The sequence below is a fragment of the Bubalus kerabau genome, chromosome X, assembly GCF_029407905.1.
Source record: "Bubalus kerabau isolate K-KA32 ecotype Philippines breed swamp buffalo chromosome X, PCC_UOA_SB_1v2, whole genome shotgun sequence".
In the NCBI taxonomy this organism is placed as follows: domain Eukaryota; kingdom Metazoa; phylum Chordata; class Mammalia; order Artiodactyla; family Bovidae; genus Bubalus; species Bubalus kerabau.
The window spans coordinates 3,485,674-3,512,034 of record NC_073647.1 but is presented as its reverse complement, the minus strand read 5'-3'; the positions used below and the strand labels follow the sequence as shown (position 1 = coordinate 3,512,034).

Genomic DNA, 26,361 nt, shown 5'->3' with positions numbered 1-26,361 from the left:
AATCTCCTTTATATTATTCTACTACTTTTATATATTTTTTTCTTATTTAGAGATTTAATTCCTCTGAGGTGTATATATATGGTATAGAGAGAACTTCTATTTTTTCCCACTAATGTATCCAGTTTCCTCACAAGTATTTATTGAGAATTTCATCTTTTTTTGCGAATTGTGACTACTACATTCACCATAGTTAATAACCATATTTATTTTGATCTATTTTTAGATTCTGTTCTGTTGATCCTTTTGTCTGTTCCCATACTAGTACCACACTGTTTTAATAGTTACTGTGCCTTAATAGTTGCATCAAGTGGAAGTTGCTTCCCCCCTTACTTAAAAAAATATTTGGGCAATTTTTATGTGTTACATCTCCCATTGAACTATAGTTTCAACATGTAAAATATCCATCCTCCTCCACAAGAAAAATCTGACCCTTTGCTAATTTGATTCAGATTGCATTGCATTTCTATATGAATTTTGGGTAAAATGTCTGTTCTTCAATATTCTGTGTGGGGGGTATCTGTGTCCATGTATTCATTTATTCAGGTCCTTTCCTGGGGGCTCAGATGGTAAAGAATTTACCTGCAATGCGGAATATCTGGGTTTGATCCCTAGGTTGGGAAGATCCCCTGGAGGAGGGCATGGCAGCCACTTCAGTATTCTTGCCTGGAGAATCCCATGGACAGAGGAGCTTGGCAGGCTACAGTCCATAGGGTCACAAAGAGTCGGACATGACTAAGTGACTCACATTTTTAAAAGTTATTTTGTGAAATTTTATTTTTATAAGTCTTTCACATTCTTTTTAAGCTTATTCCTAGTTATCTTACAAATCTATGTCTTTGTGGAACTGATATTCTTGTAGTGGTCGATTTACTGTGTTAGTTTTCCAGTTAATTCTTCTGTTCAATTCAGTTCAGTTGCTTAGTCATGTCTGACTCTTTGCTACCCCATGGACTGCAGCACTCCAGGCCTCACTGTCCATCACCAGCTCCTGGAGTTTATTCAAACTCATATCCATTGAGTCGGTGATGCCATCCAACCATCTCATCCTGTTGTCTCCTTCTTCTCCCACCTGCAATCGTTCCCAGCATCAGGGTCTTTTCAAATGAGTCAGCTCTTTGCATCAGGTGGCCACAGTATTGGAGTTTCAGCTTCAACATCAGTCCTTCCAATGAACGCTCAGGACTGATCTCCTTTAGGATGGACTGATTGGATCTTCTTGCAGTCCAAGGGACTCTCAAGAGTCTTCTCCAACACCACAGTTCAAAAGAAAAGAAAGCTCAGCTTTCTTTATAGTCCAACTTTCACATACATACATGACTACTGGAAAAACCATAGCCTTGACCAGACGGACCTTTGTTGGCAAAGAAATGTCTGCTTTTTAATATGCTGTCTAGGTTGGTCATAACTTTTCTTCTGAGGAGTAAGTGTCTTTTAATTTCATGGCTGCAATCACCATCTGCAGTGATTTTGGAGCCCCACAAAATAAAGTCAGCCGCTGTTTCCACTGTTTCCCCATCTTTTTGCCATGAAATGATGGGACCAGATGCCATGATCTTAGTTTTCTGAATGTTGAGCTTTAAGCCAACTTGTTCACTCTCCTCTTTCATTCATCAAGAGGCTCTTTAGTTCTTCTTCACTTTCTGCCATAAGAGTGGTGTCATCTGCATATCTGAGGTTATTGATATTTCTCCTGACAATCTTGATTCCAGCTTGTGCTTCATTCAGCCCAGCGTTTTTCATGATGTACTCTGCATATAAGTTAAATAAGCAGGGTGACAATATACAGCCTTGATGTACTCCTTTCCTGATTTGGAACCAATCTGTTGCTCTATTTACAGTTCTAACTGTTGCTTCCTGACCTGCATACAGATTTCTCAGGAGGCAGGTCAGGTGGTCTGGTATTCCCATCTCTTTCAGAGTTTTCCACAGTTTATTGTGATCCACACAGTCAAAGGCTTTGGCATAGTCAATAAAGCAGAAATAGATGTTTTTCTGGAACTCTCTTGCTTTTTCCACGATCCAGTGGATGGATGTTGGCAATTTGATCTCTGGTTCCTCTGCCTTTTCTAATACCAGCTTGAACATCTGGAAGTTCGCAGTTCACATATTGTTGAAGCCTGGCTTGGAGAATTTTGAGCATTTACTAGCGTGTGAGATGAGTGCAATTGTGCGGTAGTTTTAGCATTCTTTGGCATTGACAAAATGTGGTCCACTGGAGAAGGGAATGACAAACCACTTCAGTATTCTTGCCTTGAGAACCCCATGAACAGTATGAAAAGGCAAAAAGATAGGACACTGAAAGATGAACTCACCACGTCGGTAGGTATCCAATATGCTACTGGAGATCAGTGGAGAAATAACTCCAGAAAGAATGAAGAGACAGAGCCAAAGCAAAAACAACACCCATTTGTGGATGTGACTGGTGATGGAAGCAAGGTCCGATGCTATAAAGAGCAATATTGCATAGGAACCTGGAATGTTAGGTCCATGAATGAAGGCAAATTGGAAGTGGTCAAACAGGAGATGGCAAGAGTGAATGTCAACATTTTAGGAATCATAGGAATCAGTGAACTAAAAAATTCTTCTGGACTTTTTATAAAAACTTTCATGTTATCTGTAAATCTTAGATCTTAAAGTGTCATCCAGGGTCTAGCAGCAGCAGCATTCTTTTTCAACCTCTTAGAAAAGCAAATTCTCTGAATCCATCCCTCATCAACTGACTGAGAAACTCAGAGGTAGAGCCCAGCTGTCTGTGTTCATCTTGCTCTCCAGAAAACTCTAATCCGTAGTGAAGTTTGAGGACCACTGATGTAAATGATAGTTTTTATTTTTTCTTACCCATATTTTCACTTCTCAAGTCTATTTTCTTGCAAGATGTGTATGTAACAGTTCACAGTCTGTTATATAGATTGGATTGTATAGAATGGACTTTGAAGAGCCTGAGACAAATTAGTAACTTTCCAGAGAAACACTGGAGAGGGGGATGATGGGAAATGAATACTTTTTTAACCAGGTGAATGGGTAGGGGGGTGTACTTAACCTCAGACTGAGGTTGACTGGGTCAGAGAAATTAAGTGTATTAAGATGAATTTTAGCCCTTATTATATGAAAACAGTAACTATTAGAAAATCAGGTAGAATTACATTAATACAAGGACAATAACTTCCTTCAACATTGGTAAAAGACAAATGATTCCATTAACCAACAATATATCCCCAAGGCATCCATAAAGCCTTTTATAAGTGTCAACATGAAAAGGGACTTCCATTGGATCACACTGAAGAAGGAAGGGGTGGTATTATTGCAAAAAGCAGTGGAACTGCATGGTGTAGGTATATCAATAAACAGCAAGATGGTAGTGACCATGTGGGGCAGGTTACCCCCATGACTGCAGCAATAAAAGTGAAATTATTAAGAGTGTGTCAGTCTTGGCATACAGCCAGGGGAAGGAAGAAACCTATGGGTTATGGAACGTGGGGCTCCAGTGTATTTGGTTGGAGGAAGTCAGGCAGGCTGATCTCTTACATAAAAGGTATATTCTGAAATCAGCTGTCACTGCAGCCATTTGTACAGTGCAACTGTTATTCTTTGTAGCCTTGCACATTTTGTTAGGGGTGCTTATGTGGGAACATTCTACATGGTTCTAGTTGGTTTCAGAATTTCTCTAGGGAAAAATCATCACCCAGCTCAAATCTCGTGCTCTATTGTTTTAGGGTAGGACCTCAGTGCCATGGGTGGGAGGGGAGTGTGGTGTCTGTCATGTGTGAAAGCTGGAGGATTCAGTAGTCTGTGACATGTTAAAAGTTAACCTTTAAGTAACAAACTATTTCTGTTCCTTAAATTCCAAAGTTTGGGATTTCAAAATGATTTTGAATTTTTCATGACACTGCTACATATAACTTGATTTAGAGAGAAGAGCAATTATGTACAACTTTTCTACAGGTTGCCATGTTTCGATTTTGTACTGTTTAGCATTTTTCACTGATCTTTTCTGTCAGCCTTCTTTTCTCACTGTACTTATCAAAATTTTAGTTGAAGACATGTGATTATAGAAACTCTCAAAATTTCTTTTATATAACATCAGCTTAGTTCATAAGCAGGGCTTTCCTTACATGGTGTGAAATTGGCTAGGCATATCTCAAATCTCATTATTTTTAAAGCTGTTGGTTCTTAGATAGGGTAGGAAAGTGAGACTTTGGGGTTTAATTAAATACTAAGTCATAAACTAGAATCTCTATTTGAAATATTATCTAAGTGTATGACAGGTGATTGAGAATTATTAGATTTGTGAATTACTTAAAATAAATGCTTGAGAGTAAAATTAGTTGAGCTTATGCAAGATATCTCAGCTATCAGAAACAGTCTTGTCAGTTTTATTTCTTGTGATCCAAGTAGAATATTTTAAAGGCAAAACCACAATTAGATTTTTGTCAGGTGTGTGCTCTGAGTAACAACTAGTCTCCCTTTTATTTGTCAGAGTATTTATGGCCATGGAGAATTGTATCTTTTTAATTACAGTATGTGTCTGGGTATATATTTGTCCTGTCCTTTTTTTTCCTTAAATGTTGGCCTTTATATGTCATGTCTTGTCTGCTTGTCTACACAGTCCCTACTTTAGGGCAGAGATAATACATGATACTTTTTTTGTTTCTTTTATTAAAACATTTCAAGCATAGGGAAAAGTTGTTCTTTAGTCACTAAGTCCTTTCGGACTCTTTGCAACCTGGCTGTAGTTCACCAGGCTCCTCTTGTCCGTGGGATTTCCCAGACAAGAATACTGGAATGAGTAGCCTTTCCCATCCCAGAGATCAAACCCAGGTCTCCCGCATTGCAGGCGGATTCTTTACCAGGTGAGCCACAGGGAAGCAACTGTGCAATATCTTAATGTTTTACCATTTTTGTTTCAGATGCTTAGCAAAATGTTAGATTCAGGCAGAAGTCCTAGTGTATCCCTCCTCAATTGCATTCCTCACCCTTCTTCTCTTGAGGTAACAACTGTGCCAAATTTTCTTATCATTCCTATGAATATTTTTATGCTTTTTCTATGTATGTATATGTGTGTGCCTATATGTCATCTGGTATTGTCTTATGTGCTTTTGAAATTTATTTCATAGTATTGTACTTCTTTTAGTTTGCATTTTTACTTAATTTTTAATTGAAGTACAGTTGATTCACAATGTTGTGTTAGTTTCAAGTGTACAGCACAATAATTCAGTTATACACACAAACACACACATATATTCTTTTTCAGATTCTTACCCCTTATTATTATTATAAAATATCAAGTAGAGTTTCCTGTGTTATACAGTAGGACCTTATATTTTATTTTATTTATAGTAGTGTCTATATGTTAATCTAGAATTCCTAATGTATCCCTCCTCCCCCCTTTCCCCTTTGATAATCATAGTTTGTTTTCTGTATCAGTGGGCCTATTTCTGTTTTGTAAATACGTTCATTTGTATCATTTTTTTTTAGGTTCTACACATAAGCAATATCATAATGTTTGTTTTTCTCTCCCTGGCTTACTTCACTTAGTATGATATCTCTAGGTCCATTCACGTTGCTGCAAATGGCATTATTTCATTCCTTTTTATGACTGAGTAGTATTCCATTATGTATATGTACCACATCTTCTTTATCTATTCATCTGTCAGTGAACATTTAAATTGTTTCCATGTCTTGGCTGTTGTAAACAGCACTGCAGTAAACATTGGGGTGCAATGTGTATCTTTTCAAAGTACAGCTTTTTGCAGATATATGGAGTGGGATTTCAGGATCATACAGTGGCTCTATTTTTAGTTTTTAAAGGAACCTCCATATTGCTGTCCATAGAGGCTACACCAGTTTATAGTCCCATCAACAGTTTACTAGGGTTCCCTTTTCTCCATACCCTCTCCAGCATTTATTATTTGTAGACTTTGATGATGGCCTTTCTGACGAGTGTGAGGTGATACTTCATTTTAGTTTTGATTTGCATTCCTCTAAGTAGCAGTGTTGTGGAGAAGGCAATGACACCCCACTCCAGTACTCTTGCCTGGAAAACCCCATGGATGGAGGAGCCTGGTAGGCTGCAGTCCGTGGAGTCGGGAAGGGTCAGACATGACTAAACGACTTCACTTTCACTTTTCACTTTCATGCACTGGAGAAGGAAATGGCAACCCACTCCAGTGTTCTTGCCTGGAGGATCCCAGGGACGGGGGAGCCTGGTGGGCTGCCGTCTATGGGGTCACACAGAGTTGGACACCACTGACGTGACTTAGCAGCAGCAGCAGCAGTTTTGAGCATCTTTTAGTGTGCCTTTGGCCATCCGTATATCTTCTTTAGAGAAATGTCTATTTACATCTTCTGTCAGCTTTCTTATCTAAGAATTGTACTTAATCAAAATTTGAGTTGAAGACCTATGATTATAGAAACTCTTAAAATTTCTTTTATATAACATTGGCTTAGTTCGTACACAGGGCTTTCCTTACATGGTGTGAAATTGGCTTTTCATCTTTTGCCCATTTTTTTATTAAATTGTTCATTTTTTTTAATATCAAGTTGTACAAGTTATTTGCATATTTCGGAGATTAATCCCTTGTTAGTCACATCATTTGCAAATATTTTCCTGCATTCTGTAGATTGTCTTTTTGCTTTGTTTATGGTTTCTTTACTGTACAAATGCTTTTGAGTTTAATTAGGTACCATTTGTTTATTTTTGTTTTTATTTCCATTACTCTAAGAGACAGATCCAAAAAGATCCATTTATGTCAAAAGTGTTCTGCTTATGTTTTCTTGTGGGAGTTTTTTTTTAATGTAATGCTTTTCAGATATACCTACTCTAGTATCTCCTGTTACTAAAACAAAGTAAAACAAAACATTATCTACTTCCATCCTATATCTCATTCCATCTGTTGTTGTGCTTGGTTGCTCAGTTGCGTCTGAATCTTTGCGATCCTGTGGACTGTAGCCTGCCATTCTCCTCTGTCCATGGGATTTTCCAGGCTACTACCTATTTATATCTCTTGCTAAGTAAGTGTTGTATGTGCTTATTTCCTGTCTTCATTCTCTCTTAAACTCACAATAATGAGCCTTTTTGCCACCATTCCATGTAAACAGTTCTTATCCAGGTGACCAGTGACCTCCCAGTTACCACACCAAGTTGTTGTTCTCCATTTATCACTTAACCTCTCAGCAACATTGGACACATTTGGTTACCTTCTAAATTACTTCCTATAACACTTTTGTTTACCTTCTAAATTACTACACCTCTTTGGTTTTCCTCCTCCCTCATGGTTACTCCTTCTCATGCCTTTTGCTGCATTCTTGCTAGCTTTGTTTGGAAATAAATTGAATAAAAAAGTTTAGGATGTAAAGTGACTATCTCTCCCTGCCACCCTCAAAACCCATATCCCCTCTCACTAATAAAAAATATAAACAGATTTCATTTGTGTGTGCATGTTTGTGTAAATCCTATGATGGGAACAGTGCCTCATTTTAAATTACAACTATTTGCTTATTAATGATTCTTATTTTCTGTGCACCTTCTGTTTATATTATTTGCTCATTTTTTCTATAGTGTTTTACTAATTAAGTGTGTAAGTTAAAATCATTAACTGTTTGTAGTGTATTGTGAATTTTTTTCCTACTTTATCAGATTCCATTTGACTTTGTGGCATTTTTGAAGTACAGAGTTCTAATTTTTTGCTATAATCAGCTTTAACAGTTTTTTTCCTTTATGGTTCCTGGCCTCTAGGTGCTGCTTACCTTCTCCACTAAATCATAAATAATTTCACTTGAGTTTTCTTTGGTCCTGCTTCAAAGCTTCCTTTTTTTACCTTTAAATCTTTGATCCTTCTGGAATTTATTCAGTGTATGAAATGAAGAGGTATGCATCCTATTTATTTTTCTAAGTGACTACGTGATTGTCCCCCAACCATTTAATCATCTCTGTTTCTCTTGTTTGAGGACCACCTTCACTATAGAGTAATTCCCTGGTGTATTTGAATTACTCCCAAGTTATTAAAAATGTATTTATTTCTGTTTTATTTTTTAAACCACTTCAGTGTGACACTTATATGGAACTACCCTTGAAAAGAGATCATCATGGACTTTATAGCTGTCAAATCATTTAGCTGTGTATTACTTTGGGCAGAAAGTGAAACAGTTGAATACTCTCCGACCACTCTTCTTCTAAACTATCCTTCTTTTCACATTTCTCTTAGTTTCTCTCCTACCAATTGTCTCATTTCTTTGCTAGCTTGTCTTCCTCTGTTTCTTGCACAAAAGTGTTCATTGGATTTGCACTTTATCCTGGCATGAGTAATACTTCCCCATCTCATCCCTTGAGCTGTTACTTAACTGGCTAAATATTCCTGTGTTTTCATTTCTACCTCTAACCTAAATCTAGAACTATATTTCCAATTTTCTATTAGATACTATATGATGTGCTCTGGGTTATTTCAATATGTGTATACAAACCATTGCTGTCCTTGTTTTCAATGTTTTTCTTTCTTTCTATACCCTATCTCACTTGCTATCATCACCATTTCTTCCTGTTACTTAGATTTTATCTTTGATATGTCTCCTTTTCCCTTTAAAATCTGTCAGTAATCTGTCACAGGTCCTAGTTCTTCCTTCCTATTCTCATAGTTTTTGTCTGTGCTTTCATTTCATGCTTTCATTTTGGAAGTAGTTTCTTATCAGTCTCCATATTTCTGGTCGCTCTGTCTCTGGTCCAGCCCCACATTACAGAAAGTGTTAATTTTCTACTACATGCATTTGATCAGACAAACCCCATGTTTAAAAACAGTTGGTTTCATTTATATCCTGTATAAGTTGATCACATGCACTTACTTCCTCTTTCTTCCTAACTCCATTAAAATGAGAGTAAAGAAATGGAAAAATTCAAAAGGACAAAGAGAACAGGAGAGGAAACACTGACAGATGTGAGGTTGGAACTATTTTATTTTATTTCTTTTTACTTTTAGCAAAGGAAGTTACAACTCCAGTATCTTCCCCTACATGTTTTGAGAGAAACCAACTCATTCTTCCCATAGAATTCCTAGTATTTCAAGACTTGGAGGTGCCTGGTCTGCAGAAGGCAGGAATGAGTCATGAGATTGAAAACACAGGCTGTTCCTTGAAAGTCTTTAAAATAAGTGGCCAATGTCCCCTGTACTCCCTCTCTGCTCCTCTGGAGACCAGAGGGTTATTATCTGGAGAATTTGATGGGAGAGCCCTAGACTCAGAGATCCAGCTGCAGCAAGTGGATTGCTTAAAACAATGGGATTACATGAAAATTTGCATATCTCATTTGGGGACCTCTATGTTCTACCCTAGATATAATTGGTAAGATGTTTCATGAATTATTTTCACATTCCCAGATTCCTAACAGTGATCTAGATATAATAGGTTTTCTCTTGGCACATCCTCTAAGAAATCAAGTAACCTAATAAGCAAAATGAAAAATTTCTCAACGTCTCAAAACCCTAACTGGTTAAACATTTTCAGAAAATGTAAGTCAAAAGTCAGTTGATTTTGAGATGCTTAAAATATTTTATTTTGTTTAGGCTACTTAGTTTCTTTACTTGATTATAATTAACTTGATTCTTTACAGGATTATAAGCAGAAAAATGTGATTGTGCAAATAAATGTAAATGCTGTGTTTTCATTTGACTTGTTTCTTTTTTAGAGTTTTGAAGACCCAAGAAATAGAGTATAGTTGACCCTTATACAACACAGCAGTTAGGAGCACCAGCCCCCAAGCAGTTGAAAATTCTCTTATTGCTATCTCTGTCTCAAAAAAAAAACAAAAGAATTGATAAATTGTGCACCCATGGATGTGAAGTTGAAACAGTTTGGGTAGAATCAGGACTCAAACCCTAGTTCTTTTGATTCCATATTGTGATCTGTAATCAAACACAAACATTTCCCCACACTTAATTTAAAGATGTATACAATAAAAATGTGCATACTATATTTACTGAAAAAAGTCCACATGTAAGTGGACCTGCATATTTCAAACCTGTGTTGTTCAAGGATCAACTGTACTTTTTTCTCTTCTGCTTTTTTGCTTTTGTCCCTAAATTAAGGTACAGGAAGAAGGCAGGGAACAATTTTCCCCTCTAGCTTCATTATTTTAGGTTTTCACATAGTTTTTTAATAAGCGTAATTATATGAACAAACTAAATTGGATACTGTACATTTTTACCTTCCAATGCAATAAATTGATTTTATTAACAAACATTTATGTAAAGTATACACTTTTGCTTCCCAATATAGTTGAAATTAATAGAATGCATTAAATACATTCTTTATCGCCAATGCAAAGCATCCACACTACTAAAAACATATAGTTACTACCACCCCACCTGCTCTTTCCCATAAAAGCAACATTCCTACCTCCATTACCTATTTTATATCTTTAAGATTTAAAAGTCTTTAAAAGCATATCTCTATCCTTACTTTTGAGCAATCACTTGGAAAATTATGGACCCTCCATGTGGTCCCCACAGGCCTCAAGGCCCCCTGGTAACTTGGGATTCAACGCCGTCTCTGAATCTGCTTGTCAAATGTTTGCCTCAGCTCTTTGCTTCTAGCTTCTGTGTCTCACTCAGCTTCACACAAACTCCCCCAGGTCTTCTGACTGTCGTTTAATCCAACTTCCTGTTTACATGGCGGTTTTTCCATGGTTAATTGTTGGGTAATGATTTCACATGAAATTAGCTAGTACTCTTTTAATGATTCAGTACTGAATTTTGTAGGTATTTTGACTATTGCTGATTCAGTTTCTTAATTTTCATAAGCTGTAATATGGATACTAGATACATGGATGTGCATTTTGTTTATCACAAACTATGTAGAATATTACAAAGGTAGCATAATGTGAAAATTCGAGTATTGATTTTCATAGTAAATATTGACTTCTTTTCCTCCTGCACAGGTCATTAACCAACTTTTAGAGGTGATGGATCATCTGCATAGAGGGGAATCAATTGCTGCAATACTCCGTAACCGGTATATTTATGGAAGCAGTTTACCTTATAAGTTATATAATGTCTCTTCCATTTATTTATTTACCTACCATAAGTCGGTACTCAGTAAATATTTGTTGAATACCTGTTATAAAATTAAAATATTTGCTATATGAGTAAATAGAAGAATGCCTGAGTGACAAATGGAATGAAGAGAATGTTAATGACTGTATTCTGAGCTAATGAAAAAATAGAAAATAGAACTAGAAATCAAAATTGGTGGACATTGTGAACACCTGGAATTCAGTCAGTGGAGCTATCGATGTGAGTTTTTGGTTTTAAAGCATATCAATGAATAAATAGGGCTTCCCTGGTAGCTCAGCTGGTAAAGAGTTTGCCTGCAATGCAGGAGACCCCAGTTCTATTCCTGGGTTGGGAAGATCCACTGGGGAAGGGATAGGCTACCTACTCCAGTATTCCTGGCCTTCCCTGGTGACTCAGATGGTAGAGAATCCTCCTGCATTGTGGGAGACCTGGGTTTGATCCCTGGGTTGGGAAGATCCCCTGGAGGAGGGCATGGCAACCCACTCCAGTATTATGGCCTGGAGAATGGAATTCAGTCAGTGGAGCTGTTAATGTGAATTTTTGGTTTTAAAGTATATAAGTGAATAAATACTGGTATCCATTGCTTACAAATAGATGTCTCAACAAAGTATTTTTTTAAATAGTATTGTCTGTGTTTGAGTGCACATTGCTGTTATTTGAAATTCCAGTTAAAACTTTTTCAGGGACTTATGAGAAATTCAGAGCTTCTTCTGTCAATTTAGGATTTTAAGTCGTTTAAAGAAATATGGCCTTTACTTTGTCGGTGTGTGGAGAGCTGGAGCTTGTCAAATAATTCAAAGTCTAACAGTGCTTGTATTGAAATACAAATGTAGGATTTTAACTATTTCAAAAATATAATATTTTTGTTACTCAGTTCTAAGGTACTTTAAAAATAGCTTCCCTGGTGGCTCAGAGGGTAAGGCGTCTGCCAGCAATGCAGGAGACCTGGTTTGATCCCTGGGTTGGGAAGATCCCCTGGAGAAGGAAATGGCAACCCACTCCAGTGTTCTTGTCTGGAGAATCCCATGGACAGAGAAGCCTGGTAGTCTACAGTCCATGGGGTCGCAAAGAGTCGGACACGACTAAGTGACTTTACTCACTCGCTCACTCATTAAAAGACTATGGAAGGAGGGGAAAGGTTGAAGTATGAAAGGGACATATATAAAGTCATTGTTATTTGAGAGATACCATGCTAGGAATTTTGCATAGTATTCCCATCAAAGGAAAATCATATGAAGAGTACATGCTTGTTGGAATGTGGGCAAAGGGCTGTAAGGTAGACTTATTCAGAGATACTGCACACAAGGAAGTCATTGCAGGAATACTGTGTGGCCATATAGAAGAGAAGAGTAGATTGCAGGGGTAGATTTCTAGTGGGGAATTGAGACTGCAGAGTTCATGTGCTGCTAAAGTCAGGGGTCTGTATCACACATTTGGAAGAGGAACTGGTAGGAGGGCAGTATTTCCTAAGCTTAAGTTGATAACTGAGGTAGTTATAGCACAATGGAATTTGTTTCCATTATTATTATCAAGATATAATTACATATAGTAAAATACAGAAACATTTAAATATACATCTGGATTTATTTTTATACATGCAAACATCCAGGTAACCACAGCCGAGGTCAAGATATAAAACAGTTCCGTCGCTCCAGAGAACTCCCTTGTTCCCCTCTCCAGTTCGTGTCTCCTCCCCTCCTACTGACTTGTGTATCTTGGGTTTGTGTTGCTTGTTCTTGAACTTCATGTAAATGTAATCTAACACTGTATATTCTTTTGTGTATGGCTTCTGTTGTTCAAAATAATGTTTTTGAAATCCATTATTATTGCAGGTATCAGTAATTCCTTCTTTTTATTGCTCTGTAGTAGTCCCTTGTTTAAATATACCACAATTTATCCATTTCTTGTTGAGAGTCATTTAAGTTATACTCATTATTTGGCCATTATGAATTAAGCTGTTGTTGATCTTTTTAGCAAATCTTTTTGTGGCCATACATATATACTCATTTCCTTTGGCTATATACCTAGAAATAGAATTGGTGGGTCATATGTGTATATATGTTTATTTAATTTATTTGACATTATTAGAAACTGCCAAATACTTTTAAAGAAGTTATACCAGTTTCTTCTCAGACCAATAAAAAGTGAGAATCTTTACAAACTCTTGGTGTTTAATTTTAGTTATTCTCTTGGGTGTATAGTTGTTTCCCACTATGGTTTTCACTTTGCATTTTCCTCATGTGAAATGACGTGATTTGTTTTTGTATGTTTGTTAGCTATTTGTCTGTCTTTTAGAAATATCCAAATCTTTTGCCCATTTAAAAATTGATTTTTTTCTCTTTGAGTTTTAAGAGTTTTTAATTTTTTTCTTGATATTTAGATAGATGTATTATGACTATTTTCTTCCATTCTGTAGCTTCCACCCCATTTCTTATTTGTGTCTTTTGGTGAGCAGTTTTATTTTTATGAAGTTCAATTGTCACTTTTTCTTTATGCTCAGTAATTTTTGCATCTTTCTAAGAAATCTTTACCGTCCCAAATTTCAGGCTTTTTTCCTAATGTTTTAGCCCCTGCATTGTAAGTGCATTCTTGACCAGAAACTTAAATAAATGAACTTATGACGTGTTTGTATACACAAATTGTAGACCAGTTTCATATTCTAAATAAAAAAGAAACCAGACACATTTAGGAATGCATGAGAAGTATTAACCCTTTGTGACTAGGAAAGTTTTATTCCAGACTGTGAATTCTTTAATACCATGAAAGCTACTCATATGATGCAGTCTGTCAGTAGATTTCCTAAGAAATAAAAGATACAGTAAATGCTGAAGGTGTTTGAAAAAATTCATTGCCCATTTTAAGATTTAGAGTTAGTGAGTGATAGAAAGTTGTACTCTTAACAAGAAAAATAATTATCTGTCTCAAACCAATAAACAAGCATCGCACTTAATGATAAATATAAGAGTTGTTCCTTAAGCAGCAACAAAACAAAGATGCCCTCTATCACCATTTTAACATGTGTATCTGTAAACTATGGCCAGTGTCGATAAAGAGGCATAGTTCACAGGAAGGAGGAAACAAAAATGATCAAGTTTTAGAAGATAGGGTCATGTACCTACAAAAGCTAAGACTTAAAAACAACTTCTTTGTTCACAGAATTTTATTTTTTTTCTTTTTTCTTTTTTTTTTAAATTTTATTTTATTTTTTTTTTAATTTAATTTTATTTTTAAACTTTACATAATTGTATTAGTTTTGCCAAATATCAAAATGAATCCGCCACAATTTTATTTTATTTTTAAACTTTACAATATTGTATTGGTTTTGCCGAACATCAAAATGAATCCGCCACAGGTATACACGTGTTCCCCATCCTGAACCCTCCTCCCTCCTCCCTCCCCGTACCAATCCCTCTGGGTCGTCCCAGTGCACCAGCCCCAAGCATCCAGTATCGTGCATCGGACCTGGACTGGCGACTCGTTCTATATATGATATTATACGTATTTCAATGCCATTCTCCCAAATCATCCCACCCTCTCCCTCTCCCACAGAGTCCAAAAGACTGTTCTATACATCAGTGTCTCTTTTGCTGTCTCGTACACAGGGTTATTGTTACCATCTTTCTAAATTCCATATATATGCGTTAGTATACTGTATTGGTGTTTTTCTTTCTGGCTTACTTCACTCTGTATAATAGGCTAAGTTCTAAAATGTAGTTGGATATAAGGTAAAAATTACAAAACAATACCTTTTATCTGTATCAGACATAGCCATTTAGAATATATACTGGGGACTTCACTGGTAGCGCAGTGGATAGGAATCTGCCTGCCAGTGCAGGGGACACAGATTCAGTCCCTTATCTGGGAAGATCCCACATGCCATGGAGCAGTTGAGCCTGTGCACCACAACTCCTGAGCCTGCACTCTAAAGCCCACAAAGGTGCAAGTACTGAGCTTAATGTGCTGCAACTTCTGAAGCCTTGTGTGCCCTAGAGTACGTGCTCCGCAATAAGAGCTGCCACCGCAATGAGAAGCCGGCACACTGCAAGGAAGAGTAGCCTCCACTCACTGCGACTAGAGAAAGCCTGGGCAAAGCAATGAAGACTCAGCACAGCCAAACATAGATAGATAAATAAATAGAATATATAAGGGAAAACATTCCATTTACAAAAGCCATAGAATTTAATTGTTCAGTGTTAGTCATTTAGTCATGTCCGACTCTTTGTGACCCCATGGACTATAGCCCACCAGGCTCCTCTGTCTATGGAATTCTCCAGGTAAGACTACTGGAATCGGTTGCCATTTTCTTCTCCAGGGAATATTCCCGACCCATGGATCAAACCCAGCTTTCCCACATTGCAGGCAGACTCTTTACCAACTGAGACACTAGGAAAGCCCTTTAGTAATAAACCCAATAAAAACTTCTAAGACCTATATGAAGAAACTTTAAAAATTCAACTGAGAGATAAGAAGGAAGTTTTTTTTTTTTTTTTTTTTTTTTTTAATGGAGAGACATTGTATGGTCCTTGACTAAAAGACTAAATTTTGGGAAGAGACAAGCTCTTCCCAAATTGTTTTATAGATTTAATACAAACTTAATAGGAAATATAAAATGTTGTCAAAGTGACTTTTCATTAAGATAGTAAATGTATAGAAGAAATGTATTCCCATTGTTTAATATAATGTCTGGCATGTGTAGTAGTAATTACTGGTCAAAAAATTCTAATGATTTGTTCTGCTTATAATTCAGCAAACATTTATTGTGTAATTGCTAAGTGCTAAACATTTTCATTAGTTATTTTTGGCTGTGCTGGGTCTTCATTGCTGCACGCGGACTTTCTCTAGTTAAAACGAGAAGTGGCTACTCTCTAGTCATGATGCTTGGGCTTCCCATTGCAGTAATTTCTCTTGTAGAGCAAAGGCTCTGGGGCATGTGGGCTCAGTAGTTGCAACACACAGGCTTAGTTGCTCCACAGCATGTGGGATCTTCCTGGACCAGGGATTGAACCCATGTACTCTGCACTGCAAGGCAGACTTTCAACCACTGGGCTACCAGGGGAGCCTCGATGATGACTATATTAAAAATGATGAATCTTTGTTCTTATTGAACTTATATTTTGATGGAGATTGTGGTGGGGTCAGACAAAAACCAAATATATATTTATATATGAGAAAGTTAATGCAGAAAATTAAACAAGGTAGATAAAGAATTAAGGGTGGAGGTTTGCAGTGCAGAATAGCATTAATCTTTTATTAGTCTTAGATGTTTTTAGTCTTGCAGTCTACCATTCATCATCTGTTTTACCATGTTAAAAGCTTTATTCCAGTGATTCATCTGGTATAGAGAGAGGTCAGCCATGTATGACTTGCTGTGCTGCAAACATCATCTCAGTGTGAGCATCTTCCTCACACTGACAGTACACGTTACGCACTGTCAGGGAGGGCCCACTTTGGTAAGAGTTACCCAGTTGGTGGTGTGTGGTGGTGTGTTCTTTTGGGGTTCCTAGCTGTAGTAAGGATTTCTGCAATGATGTAGCAAGCTCTGACAGTGTTCCAATTTTCTAAAAAGTATTCTTTGGTAAATAAAACAGAGCGTATAATATTGTCTGGTATTTGCAACACAGGAAAAAGAGTGCCAGACACTGTATAATTGGATTTTCATCCCTTTAACAAATATTATGCACCATTTACTGTGCAAGGTGTTAGGGATATGACAGTGAATGATAATACATGGTTCCCTGTCAGTTAGGTGAGTACTGTAGTAGGGAAAATAAGAAATGAGGAGAGTCTGAACAAAGGTGGTGGCAGAGGAAATGATGAAGAGTGGGGAGGAAGTTGTGAAATATTTGGGGTAACTTTAACAGTGCTTGGTATTTAACTAGATTCTTCACACTCCAATCCATATGATCTTTTAAAATTGCTTATCTGATAATGTGGTCCAGACTCCCCTTTCCTGTCTCCAGCTATTGAAATCTACCTGTTCTCCAAGACCCTCATCAAATTGTATGCCCTGTCTATCAGCCCTCCCTAATCAATCCAAGCAGATAATCAAAAGAAAGAAAGAAAGTGTAGTCCATAGTTGTGTCCAACTCTTTGTGATCCTATGGATTGAAGCCCGCCAGTCTCCTCTGTCCACGGGATTTTCAGATGATCAGGAGAGTCTCTTTTGTCTGTGAACCATTTTTTCCCTGTAATGAATTTTCTCATATTTGGTTCTGCATTGAAGTAATTTGAGCATGTCTTTGCTTACAGCATCATTAAGAGAGCTCTTTCAGAGCGTGACTGCCTGCATCTAATGCATATTTACATCACATTGTATATAATGCAGGGTTTTGTACATAATAGGCATTCATCAAATATTTACAGACATTATAACATGTATCAACAATTATTTGTTGCTTGTGATTTTATTTGCTTAAATTGTTTAGGGTAGTTTTGTTTTCCACAGTCAACTCTTACTAAGAGTTAAGTAATTGGATATTAAACAGTAATCATTAAATTGTAAAATAGACTAATGAAATTTATTACAGATTTCTAAGAATAAGCTCAGACTTTTTAAACTGGCTTAATGTATAATCATTTCTTTTTTATGTTGAAAATTTACTACAACAAAATATGGCTCATAATTAAGAAAAGTTAATTTTATGTTTTCTTCTCAAAGCTAGCATATAAAAGTATGTGCGTTCTGTAGAACCTTAATTGTTTTTAAAACTATGGAAACAGCTATAATCATTTCTTACTATATGATGTCAAGGGAATACGGGGCTTTAAATCTGGTCATTTGATAGTTTAAAATATTGAGCCTTTGCCTTTTATCAAGCACTCGTCTCATCTGTAACATTTAAGGATTGGAAGATCCTGACCTTCCTTTAAGTTTTAAAAGTCTGGAATTGTATCTTTAAACCTAAGCACATAGTAGGTGATAAACAACACGTCTTTGATTAACCTTGAAAATGGTCAGTCATTGAAGATATCCTTTTATTACTCTTTTCACAATTCAGCTTTTTAAACTTCTATGAAGATAGGATTTTCTGTGCTTTCTAAAGATTAAAAATTTATGAGAATCTAGTTTTACCTTTGCTAAATTGAGTCAATGATTATAATAAGGTTAAATCTTTGGCTGGAAGATGCCTATAAGCATTATAATATGAGGATAATGCACAGATTTCTGAGACCAGTTACATTTTATACTATGGACTTTTATTTTGGCTCAGAAATTCTGTAGATCTTGGGTAACCTATTATTATTGTTGTAATATATTGCAGTATATGTGTGTTTATCAGCATATTTGTTCCTTTCACCGAAGAGTTACATATCTTTATACAAAGGGCATGGAATTGTTAGTAATGTTTGCCTGTTTGATCTTTCTAAAGAATTTTCTAGGCCATAGGAAGTGTCTCTGTTTCTGGGGAGAGGAATTACTACCCTGATTCCTCTATGTCTTGAATATTCCTGTTCATGATTCTATGCGTAGTCTACACATTCTTTCTGGGACATCTCATCTACAGCCATTATTTCAATTCCAAACAGTGTGTGAAGACCTTAACATTTCTATTTAACGTTTAAATCTTTTTCATGAGTCCCCCAACTAAAAAGTTCTTTATTCCTCTCTCTACTAGTTGTTCATTTGTTTTGACTTTACAAATAATTCATATTTATTATGGAACACTTAAAATAACAAATTATATACATGTATGCAGAGAAATAATCACCAGAAGTAACTCTCTTAAACCCCCTTAATGCATTTTCACTGTGGTTTTTTGGTGTATTTTAAAATGTAACTGAAGTTGTAATTATTGAACATGATATGGTATATGTGCTTAAGAGCAGAAGCTTTGAAATCTTCCAAATACAGGTTCATATCAAACTCTACTACTTACTAGCTGTGTGAACTTTGGAAAGTTTCTTAACCTCTCTGAATATGTTTCCTCATCTATAAAAAAAAGAGTGTCATTGTTTTGGATTGTTCTAAGAATAAAATAAAACTTAGTAAGATAGTCACATTTCCAGTACATGGTAAATTCTCAATAAATGGAAGAACTTACTGTTTTATTATACTTTATATCATGTCTGTATCCTACTGTTTTCCTTAGTTGTATCATGAGCATTTTCACGTGTCAATAAAAACTTTTAGTAGCTATAATAGCTGCAAAGTGTAAACTCTTTCATGGTACAAATGATTTCTTAACATTAAATATTTAGGTTGGATTTACTTTGTGGGTATTACTTGTTTTAGTGTCTACCATATCATATTTTCTCTCCTCACTTAAATATTTGTTATCTTTTTTCTGTTACTTAATGAATTTATTTTAAACTCTATCAGACTCTCTCTCTACTTTCTCTGATATACATTTTAGTTGTTATTCTGGTTTAGTTTCCTGGTAGTTGGCCAGTATAATTTATTGCTTTCCTCATCTGATCATGTTATCTTATTTGGCTTCCTCTTCCTGCTTTATTGATTCTTGTTCTCCTGAATGTTTTCTTGTTCTCCTAAAAGTGCCAAAAGCTTTCAGCATTGTTTTCTGACTCCTGTATGAAAACATTTCCAGAGTTCTGCTCTTTCTCTGAGCATTTATGATGACATATCTCCTTTTCCTTGTTTTTCAATACATTTTCACTACCCCCATGCTAATTGTTTTTCTATGTGTTTATTCTCAGAGGAAGAAAGATTCTTTGGCCTTTGTAATGGCTGTTCCCTTTGTCTGGAACGTTCTTCCTCATGGTCTTTGTGTGGCTGTTTCTTCTTCTTTTCAGATCTCCATGGAAATATCCACTTAAAGATTTTCTTTGACCACTCACTCTGAAGAGGCCACTTGTTTAGTGTCACACTCACCTAGATCCATTCTCTGCATGACTCATCACTATCACTATTAGATATTTTCCTTCTTTGTTTATTATCTGTTCCCTTTTGCTAAAATAGTAGCTGTAGGAGGGCAGGGATATTGTCTGTCTTGTTGATTAATTTTATCACCTACCACCATGTCTTGTACATTTTAGTTGTACAGTAGTTATTAATATTTGCCTAATGAGTAAATTAACCATCACCCCACTATGTGCTCTTGATCCCCTTCCTCAGAGTTTTACCCATGATAGAAATAAATGAAATAAATAGATGAGGGAGGAAAGACAGTTCTTCCTTGAAGGACAATTCCAAATTATATATATGTTATGAGTATATGTGTTTGTATGTATTGAGTTGGTCAGAAAGTTCGTTTGGTGTCCATAAGATGTTACAGAAAAACCCAAACAGACTTTTTGGCCTACTCAATATATATTTCCCCCTCCAGCAGATAGAATTTCATCTGTCTCCCTTCTTGAGTGTAGACTTAATGATTTACTTTCCAAAGCGAGTGGAAAGGAAAACATAGTACCTTTATGGTGAAGAAATCTGGCAAGTACTCCCTGTGGTAGACTTAATAGTGGCCCTCCAAAGATGTCTACATGTTAATCCACAGAACCTGGGACTGATGTATGTGGCAAAAATGGACTTTGCATATATGGTTTAGCTAAGGATCTTGAGATGGGGAAGTTATCCTGGATTATCTAGGAGAGCCCACTGTGATCACAAGGGTCCTCATAAAAGGGATGCAAGTGGATTCAGAGTCAGAAAAAGGAGATGTGATCAAGGAAGGAGAGTTTGGAGCCATGTCTTTTGAAGATGGAGGAAGGTATCATGAGCCATAGAATGCAGGTGCCCTCTAGAAGCTAGAAAAGACAGACAAATTCTCCTCCCTAGCCTCGCCAATACCTTGATTTTAGACTTCTGACCTCCGAAACTATAAGAGAGTCAATTTGTGTTGTTTAAAGTTGATGCTGTGAAAGTGCTGCACTCAATGGGCCAGCAAATTTGGAAAACTCAGCAGTGGCCACAGGACTGGAAAAGGTCAGTTTTCATTCCAATCCCAAAGAAAGGCAATGCCAAAGAATTCTCAAACTACTGCACAATTGCACTCATCTCACACACTAGTAAAGTAATGCTCAAAATTCTCTAAGCCAGGCTTCAGCAATACGTGAACCTTGAACTTCCAGATGTTCAAGCTGGTTTTAGAAAAGGCAGAGGAACCAGAGATCAAATTGCCAACATCCGCTGGATCACCAAAAGAGCAAGAGAGTTCCAGAAAAACATCTATTTCTGCTTTATTGACTATGCCAAAGCCTTTGTGTGAATTACAATAAACTGTGGAAAATTCTGAAAGAGATGGGAATACCAGACCACCTGACCTGCCTCTTGAGAAGCCTATATGCAGGTCAGGAAGCAACAGTTAGAACTGGACGTGGAACAACAGACTGGTTCCAAATAGGAAAAGGAGTTCGTTAAGGCTGTATATTGTCACCCTGCTTATTTAACTTATATGTAGAGTACATCATGAGAAACACTAGACTGGAAGAAGCACAAGCTGGAATCAAGATTCCCAGAAGAAATATCAATAACCTCAGATATGCAGATAATACCACTCTTATGGCAGAAAGTGAAGAGGAACTAAAAAGCCTCTTGATGAAAGTGAAAGAGGAGAGTGAAAAAGTTGGCTTAAAGCTCAACATTCAGGAAACTAAGATCATGGCATCTTGTCCCATCACTTCACGGCAAATAGATGGGGAAACAGTAGAAACAGTGGCTGACTTTATTTTTTTGGGCTCCAAAATCACTGCAGATGGTGACTGCAGCCATGAAATTAAAAGACGCTTACTCCTTGGAAGGAAAGTTATGACCAACCTGATAGCATATTCAAAAGCAGAGACATTACTTTGCCAAAAAAGGTCCATCTAGTCAAGGCTATGGTTTTTCCAGTGGTCATGTATGGATGTGAGAGTTGGACTGTGAAGAAAGCTGAGCACCGAAGAATTGATGCTTTTGAATTGAGGTGTTGGAGAAGACTCTTAAGAGTCCCTTGGACTGCAAGGAGATCCAACCAGTCCATTCTAAAGGAGATCAGTCCTGGGTGTTCGTTGGAAGGACTGATGCTAAAGCTGAAACTCTAGTACTTTGGCCACTTCATGTGAAGAGTTGACTCATTGGAAAAGATTCTGATGCTGGGAGGGATTGGGGGCAGGAGGAGAAGGGGACAACAGAGAATGAGATGCCTGGATGGCATCACCGACTCGATGGATGTGAGTTTGAGTTAACACCGGGAGTTGGTGATGGGCAGGGAGGCCTGGCATGCTGCAATTCATGGGGTCCCAAAGAATCGGACACGACTCAGTGACTGAACTGAACTGAAAGCTGTCAAGATTGTAGTCATTTGTCACAGCAGTAATAAGAAATGAATGTATCCAGAGTCTGGCACAAAGGCTTCCCAGTATATTCCAACAGTTGTAATTTCTGACTCAGCATGGGCACAAGAGAGGTATCAGGGGCAGCTGTAATGATCCTTCTGTAATGTGAATATGTGTGTTCATATCATCTCCTTGTTTAGATTTCTTTACTGGTCCACAGTGTGGCAAGGCCTGTCATGCAGCTCCGCTGCCTCCCCAGCCTCATCTCCTGCCTACAGCACATACTGCAGCCTCCCTCAACATTGGGAGGTAACACGTTCCCTCGTGTTTCCATCCTTCTTTCTGGTATGCCTTCTCCCTGGTTGTTGTCCTAACCAACTCCCGTTTATCCTTCAAGACCCAGCAAAGGTCTTAACTCCTCTGTAATACCTTCACTAACATGAACTCCATTCCTCTTCCAAAAAGAATGAGGTCTTCTTCTATTATGACTCCCATAGTAGTAACAACTCATTCCAATGGTGGTGGTAGGGTGGGATCTTTAATTGCAGCATGTGAGATCTAGTTCCCTGATTGAGAATCGAACCTGGGCCCCCTGCATTGGGAGTGTGGAGTCTTAACCCCTGGACCACCAGGGAAGTCCCCAGGTCAAGGCATTTCTGCTGTATTTTGAAAGTGCATATGTATTAACTAATAGGTTAAGTGCTATAAATGAATTGGGAACCTGGAAGTTGACAAAAGTAAGCTTTTCTTTAAAAAGTATTCACTTCTCTCCATTTCCCGTCTTTCAGTTTTTCCCCCTTTTCATCTTCCCAACAAATGCAGTTGTGTGGAGAATGTTGAAAGATTATATAAAATTTCCAAAGCCTCCTGAATCACAATTGGGTCATGGGTTATGCGGGACCCATGAAACAGTTCAGAGCCTTACACGATGTGGATGCTTTTTAAAAATATACAGTCAGACAACAAAGTTTTCCTTTATCTTCTGGTCATCATTGTTGTGTGACATGTTGACTTCCTATCTCCTAATGCTTTTCTATCATTACTTTAATTTTTTAAATAATTTTATTTATTTCTTTATTTTGGCTGTTCTGGGTCTTCATCGCTGCATTGGCTTTTCTCTAGCTGTGGTGAGTGGGGACTACTCTCTAGTTGCAGTCAGTGTACAGGCTTCTCATTGCAGTGGCTTCTCTAGTTGCAGAGAAGTTGCAGGAGCTCTAGCATGCATTGGAGAAAGCAATGGCACCCCACTCCAGTACTCTTGCCTGGAAAATCCCACGGACGGAGGAGCCTGGTGGGCTGCAGTCCATGGGGTCGCTAAGAGTCGGACATGACTGAGCAACTTCACTTTCACTTCTCACTTTCATGCATTGGAGGAGGAAATGGCAACCCACTCCAGTGTTCTTGCCTGGAGAATCCCAGGGTCGGTGGAGCCTGATGGGCTGCCGTCTATGGGGCTGCACAGAGTCAGACACGACTGAAGCAGCTTAGCAGCAGCAGCAGCAGCATGCATGGGCCCAGTAGTTGTGGCTCCCAGGCTCTAGAGCACAGGCTCGGTGCTTGTGGAGCATGGGCTTAGTTGCTCCTCGGCATGTGGGATCTTCCCAGATAAAGGGTCAAACCATGTCTCCTGCATTGGCAGATGGAGTCTTTACCACTGAGCCACCAGGAAGATCCCCCCCGCCCATCCATTGCTTTATTTTAAATTAAAATGAACAGAAAAAGAGTCATACCTTTTATTTTTCCTGGAAGGAAGCTCAACTCTTACTTTGGATTATAGTTTCTGTGCCTGCTTTTGGGTTTTAGCTATGGCAGTTTCAAGCTTTGTGACCCTCAGGCAGCCCTATTTTGGGTCTCCTCTTAGAGTCCAAGGCCTTAATCTGCCATTGAGGGAAAAGGAAATGTGTCCTTCTCCCTTCCTAGTTATGAAGTAAATTCTCCTGAATGTGGAGACATTTTCCTTTATCAGCACAGCATGACATAGATGACACAGATACGAGCTCCCGAAAGCTAGAAAAAAAAATTTTCTGATTTTAGCAATCTGTTTTCTGGGAACAAAATAACAGAGACAGCAGAGTTAATTTGAATTAAACTTGTTGTTTTTGACAGGAGCTGTGCCTAGATATAGACAGTGTCATTTATTTTTCCTGGCACATTATTGAAAATAGTATTATGTAACTTCGTCTGAACTTGTCTGAGATCAGCCATTGTCCAGAGTTGGCAGGTCCCTCAGGTTTGGCTTAGCTCCCAATTTTGTCTTCTCAAGTTTGGGTGGCTGTCTGAGTCAGTGGGAGGCCACTTAGAACATACTTTTCTCTCTAGGTTCCCTGAGGCAGGGCTAAAACCAATAAGGCCTCTAGGGAGAGAAGAGCTGTTTGATCTCTGGACACTAGAGTCTGCCTCTTCCTGTTATATTTATCCTTTGACCATGTGACATGTAGGGCAAAGTACATAAATATTAGCTCTTAATCCCATACTCCTATCCTTTCCCTTTAAGGACAGTTCATTTACCTGAGAGACCCTTCTGCTGAAAAGGCAGAATGCAATCCTGAGTTTGAAAAACCCTGTTTTCTAGTCCTGCCTCTACCAACAGTGGCAATTTATTTAGCATGCTACCCATTTCTTTCTTTGTCTTTCTCTCTCTCTCTCTCTCTCTTTTTTTCCCCAAACAGAAATACTTTCTTTCTCCTGTCTTGAAAATTAATGAGATGATATGCTTGAATTACTTTCTTCTCCCTGGAAGGCTGACCCTACAGCAATTCAAGTTGATTTTTGAAAGGAGTTGAGAACAGAGTTAAGACTATTTGTTTTTCTAAGAATAGTTGTGGCTCCACAAAAAAGAGACTGCATTTCTTTAAAGACAGAAAAAGATTGTAGGGATGTTGTTCAACCCTCTTAAATGTAAAAAGGCAAGGAATATGATATGCAAAGATGAGAGACCTTTTCCAAGTTCACACAGCAAGGGAAAGATCCAGGACATCAATACCCAGGTTTTCTGATGTAAAGTATCATTTTTACCTCAGATACCTACATTTTGCATATTTAAAGCAAAAAAAAGTAGTTTCTATAATAAAATGTTTTCTGTCAGATTTTCAGTATTGTTTGGTACATAAATTTTATATTTATAGTTAATTTGGTATGTAGTCTATAATTATATGTATAAAATACTTTTGGCTAAATAGTTCAAGTAGTTTCTTTTCTGTGGGATGGATAACTATTAATAAGGGAATTAATACATCAATTATAATAAGGGAATAAGCCTTCATCTAATAATCAGTGGCAAGCAGGGAGGTAGATAAAAATATTACTAGATGGAATCTTAACCCTGTCTGTGTCCTGAACATCACTGAGTGCTATTCTAGCATAGTAGTTGGACATAAGCATATACTTAATGACATATCCACATCCAGGCACAACTCTTGCTGTTAAAACATTGTTAGTTCAAATTCAGCTCATTCTCCCGCCTCAGTGATTTTGTTTTCTCTAAAACAGATTGCTAAAATCATCAATTTCTTTACAGTTGTCCATAGCCCCACGTGGGCTTTCCTGGTGGCTCAGTGGTAAAGAATCTGCAGGAGACATGGGTTCGACCCCTGGGTCAGGAAGATCCCCTGGGGAAGAAAATGGCAACCCCCCTCCAGTATTCTTGCCTGGGAAATCCCATGGACAGAGGAGCCTGGTGGAGTCACAAAGAGTCAGACACGACTTAGTCACTAAACAACTATATAGCCCTAAATATTAGTTTCCTCTTGCTGTATTGAGTAACTACAATCTCAGTGCTTAAAACAACACAGATTTATTATCTTGCAGTTCTGGAGGTCATGGGACTAAAGTCAAGGTATAGGCAGGACTGCATTCCTTTTGGAGTCTTTAAGGGAAATTCTGTTTCCTTGCCTTTCTAATCTTCCAGAGGCTGCCTACACTACTTTGCTCTCTTCCTCCATCTTCAAAGCCAGCAACAGTGGGTTGAGTTTGTCTCATATCTCGTCACTTGGACCTCTTCTGCTTCCTTCTTCTGTTTTAAGAATGCTTATGATTACATTGAGCCTACTTGAATAATCCAGTGTAACACCTCCCCCCCCATTTCCTAACC

General features: G+C 37.6%; 1 protein-coding gene across 2 annotated transcripts in view; it reads left to right on the top strand.

The window, feature by feature from the left end:
• Window positions 1-26,361, top strand: part of KLHL13 (kelch like family member 13) — a 199,564-nt gene that overhangs the window by 70,196 nt on the left and 103,007 nt on the right. Inside the window, exon 2 of one of the 2 annotated variants that reach the window (XM_055563137.1) lies at window positions 10,925-10,998. The exons of the other annotated variant lie outside the window; for it this stretch is intronic. Coding sequence (XP_055419112.1) covers window positions 10,949-10,998 — 50 coding nt within the window. The 5' untranslated portion in view covers window positions 10,925-10,948. The remainder of the gene's footprint in view (window positions 1-10,924; window positions 10,999-26,361) is intronic. 2 annotated transcript variants of the gene reach the window in all.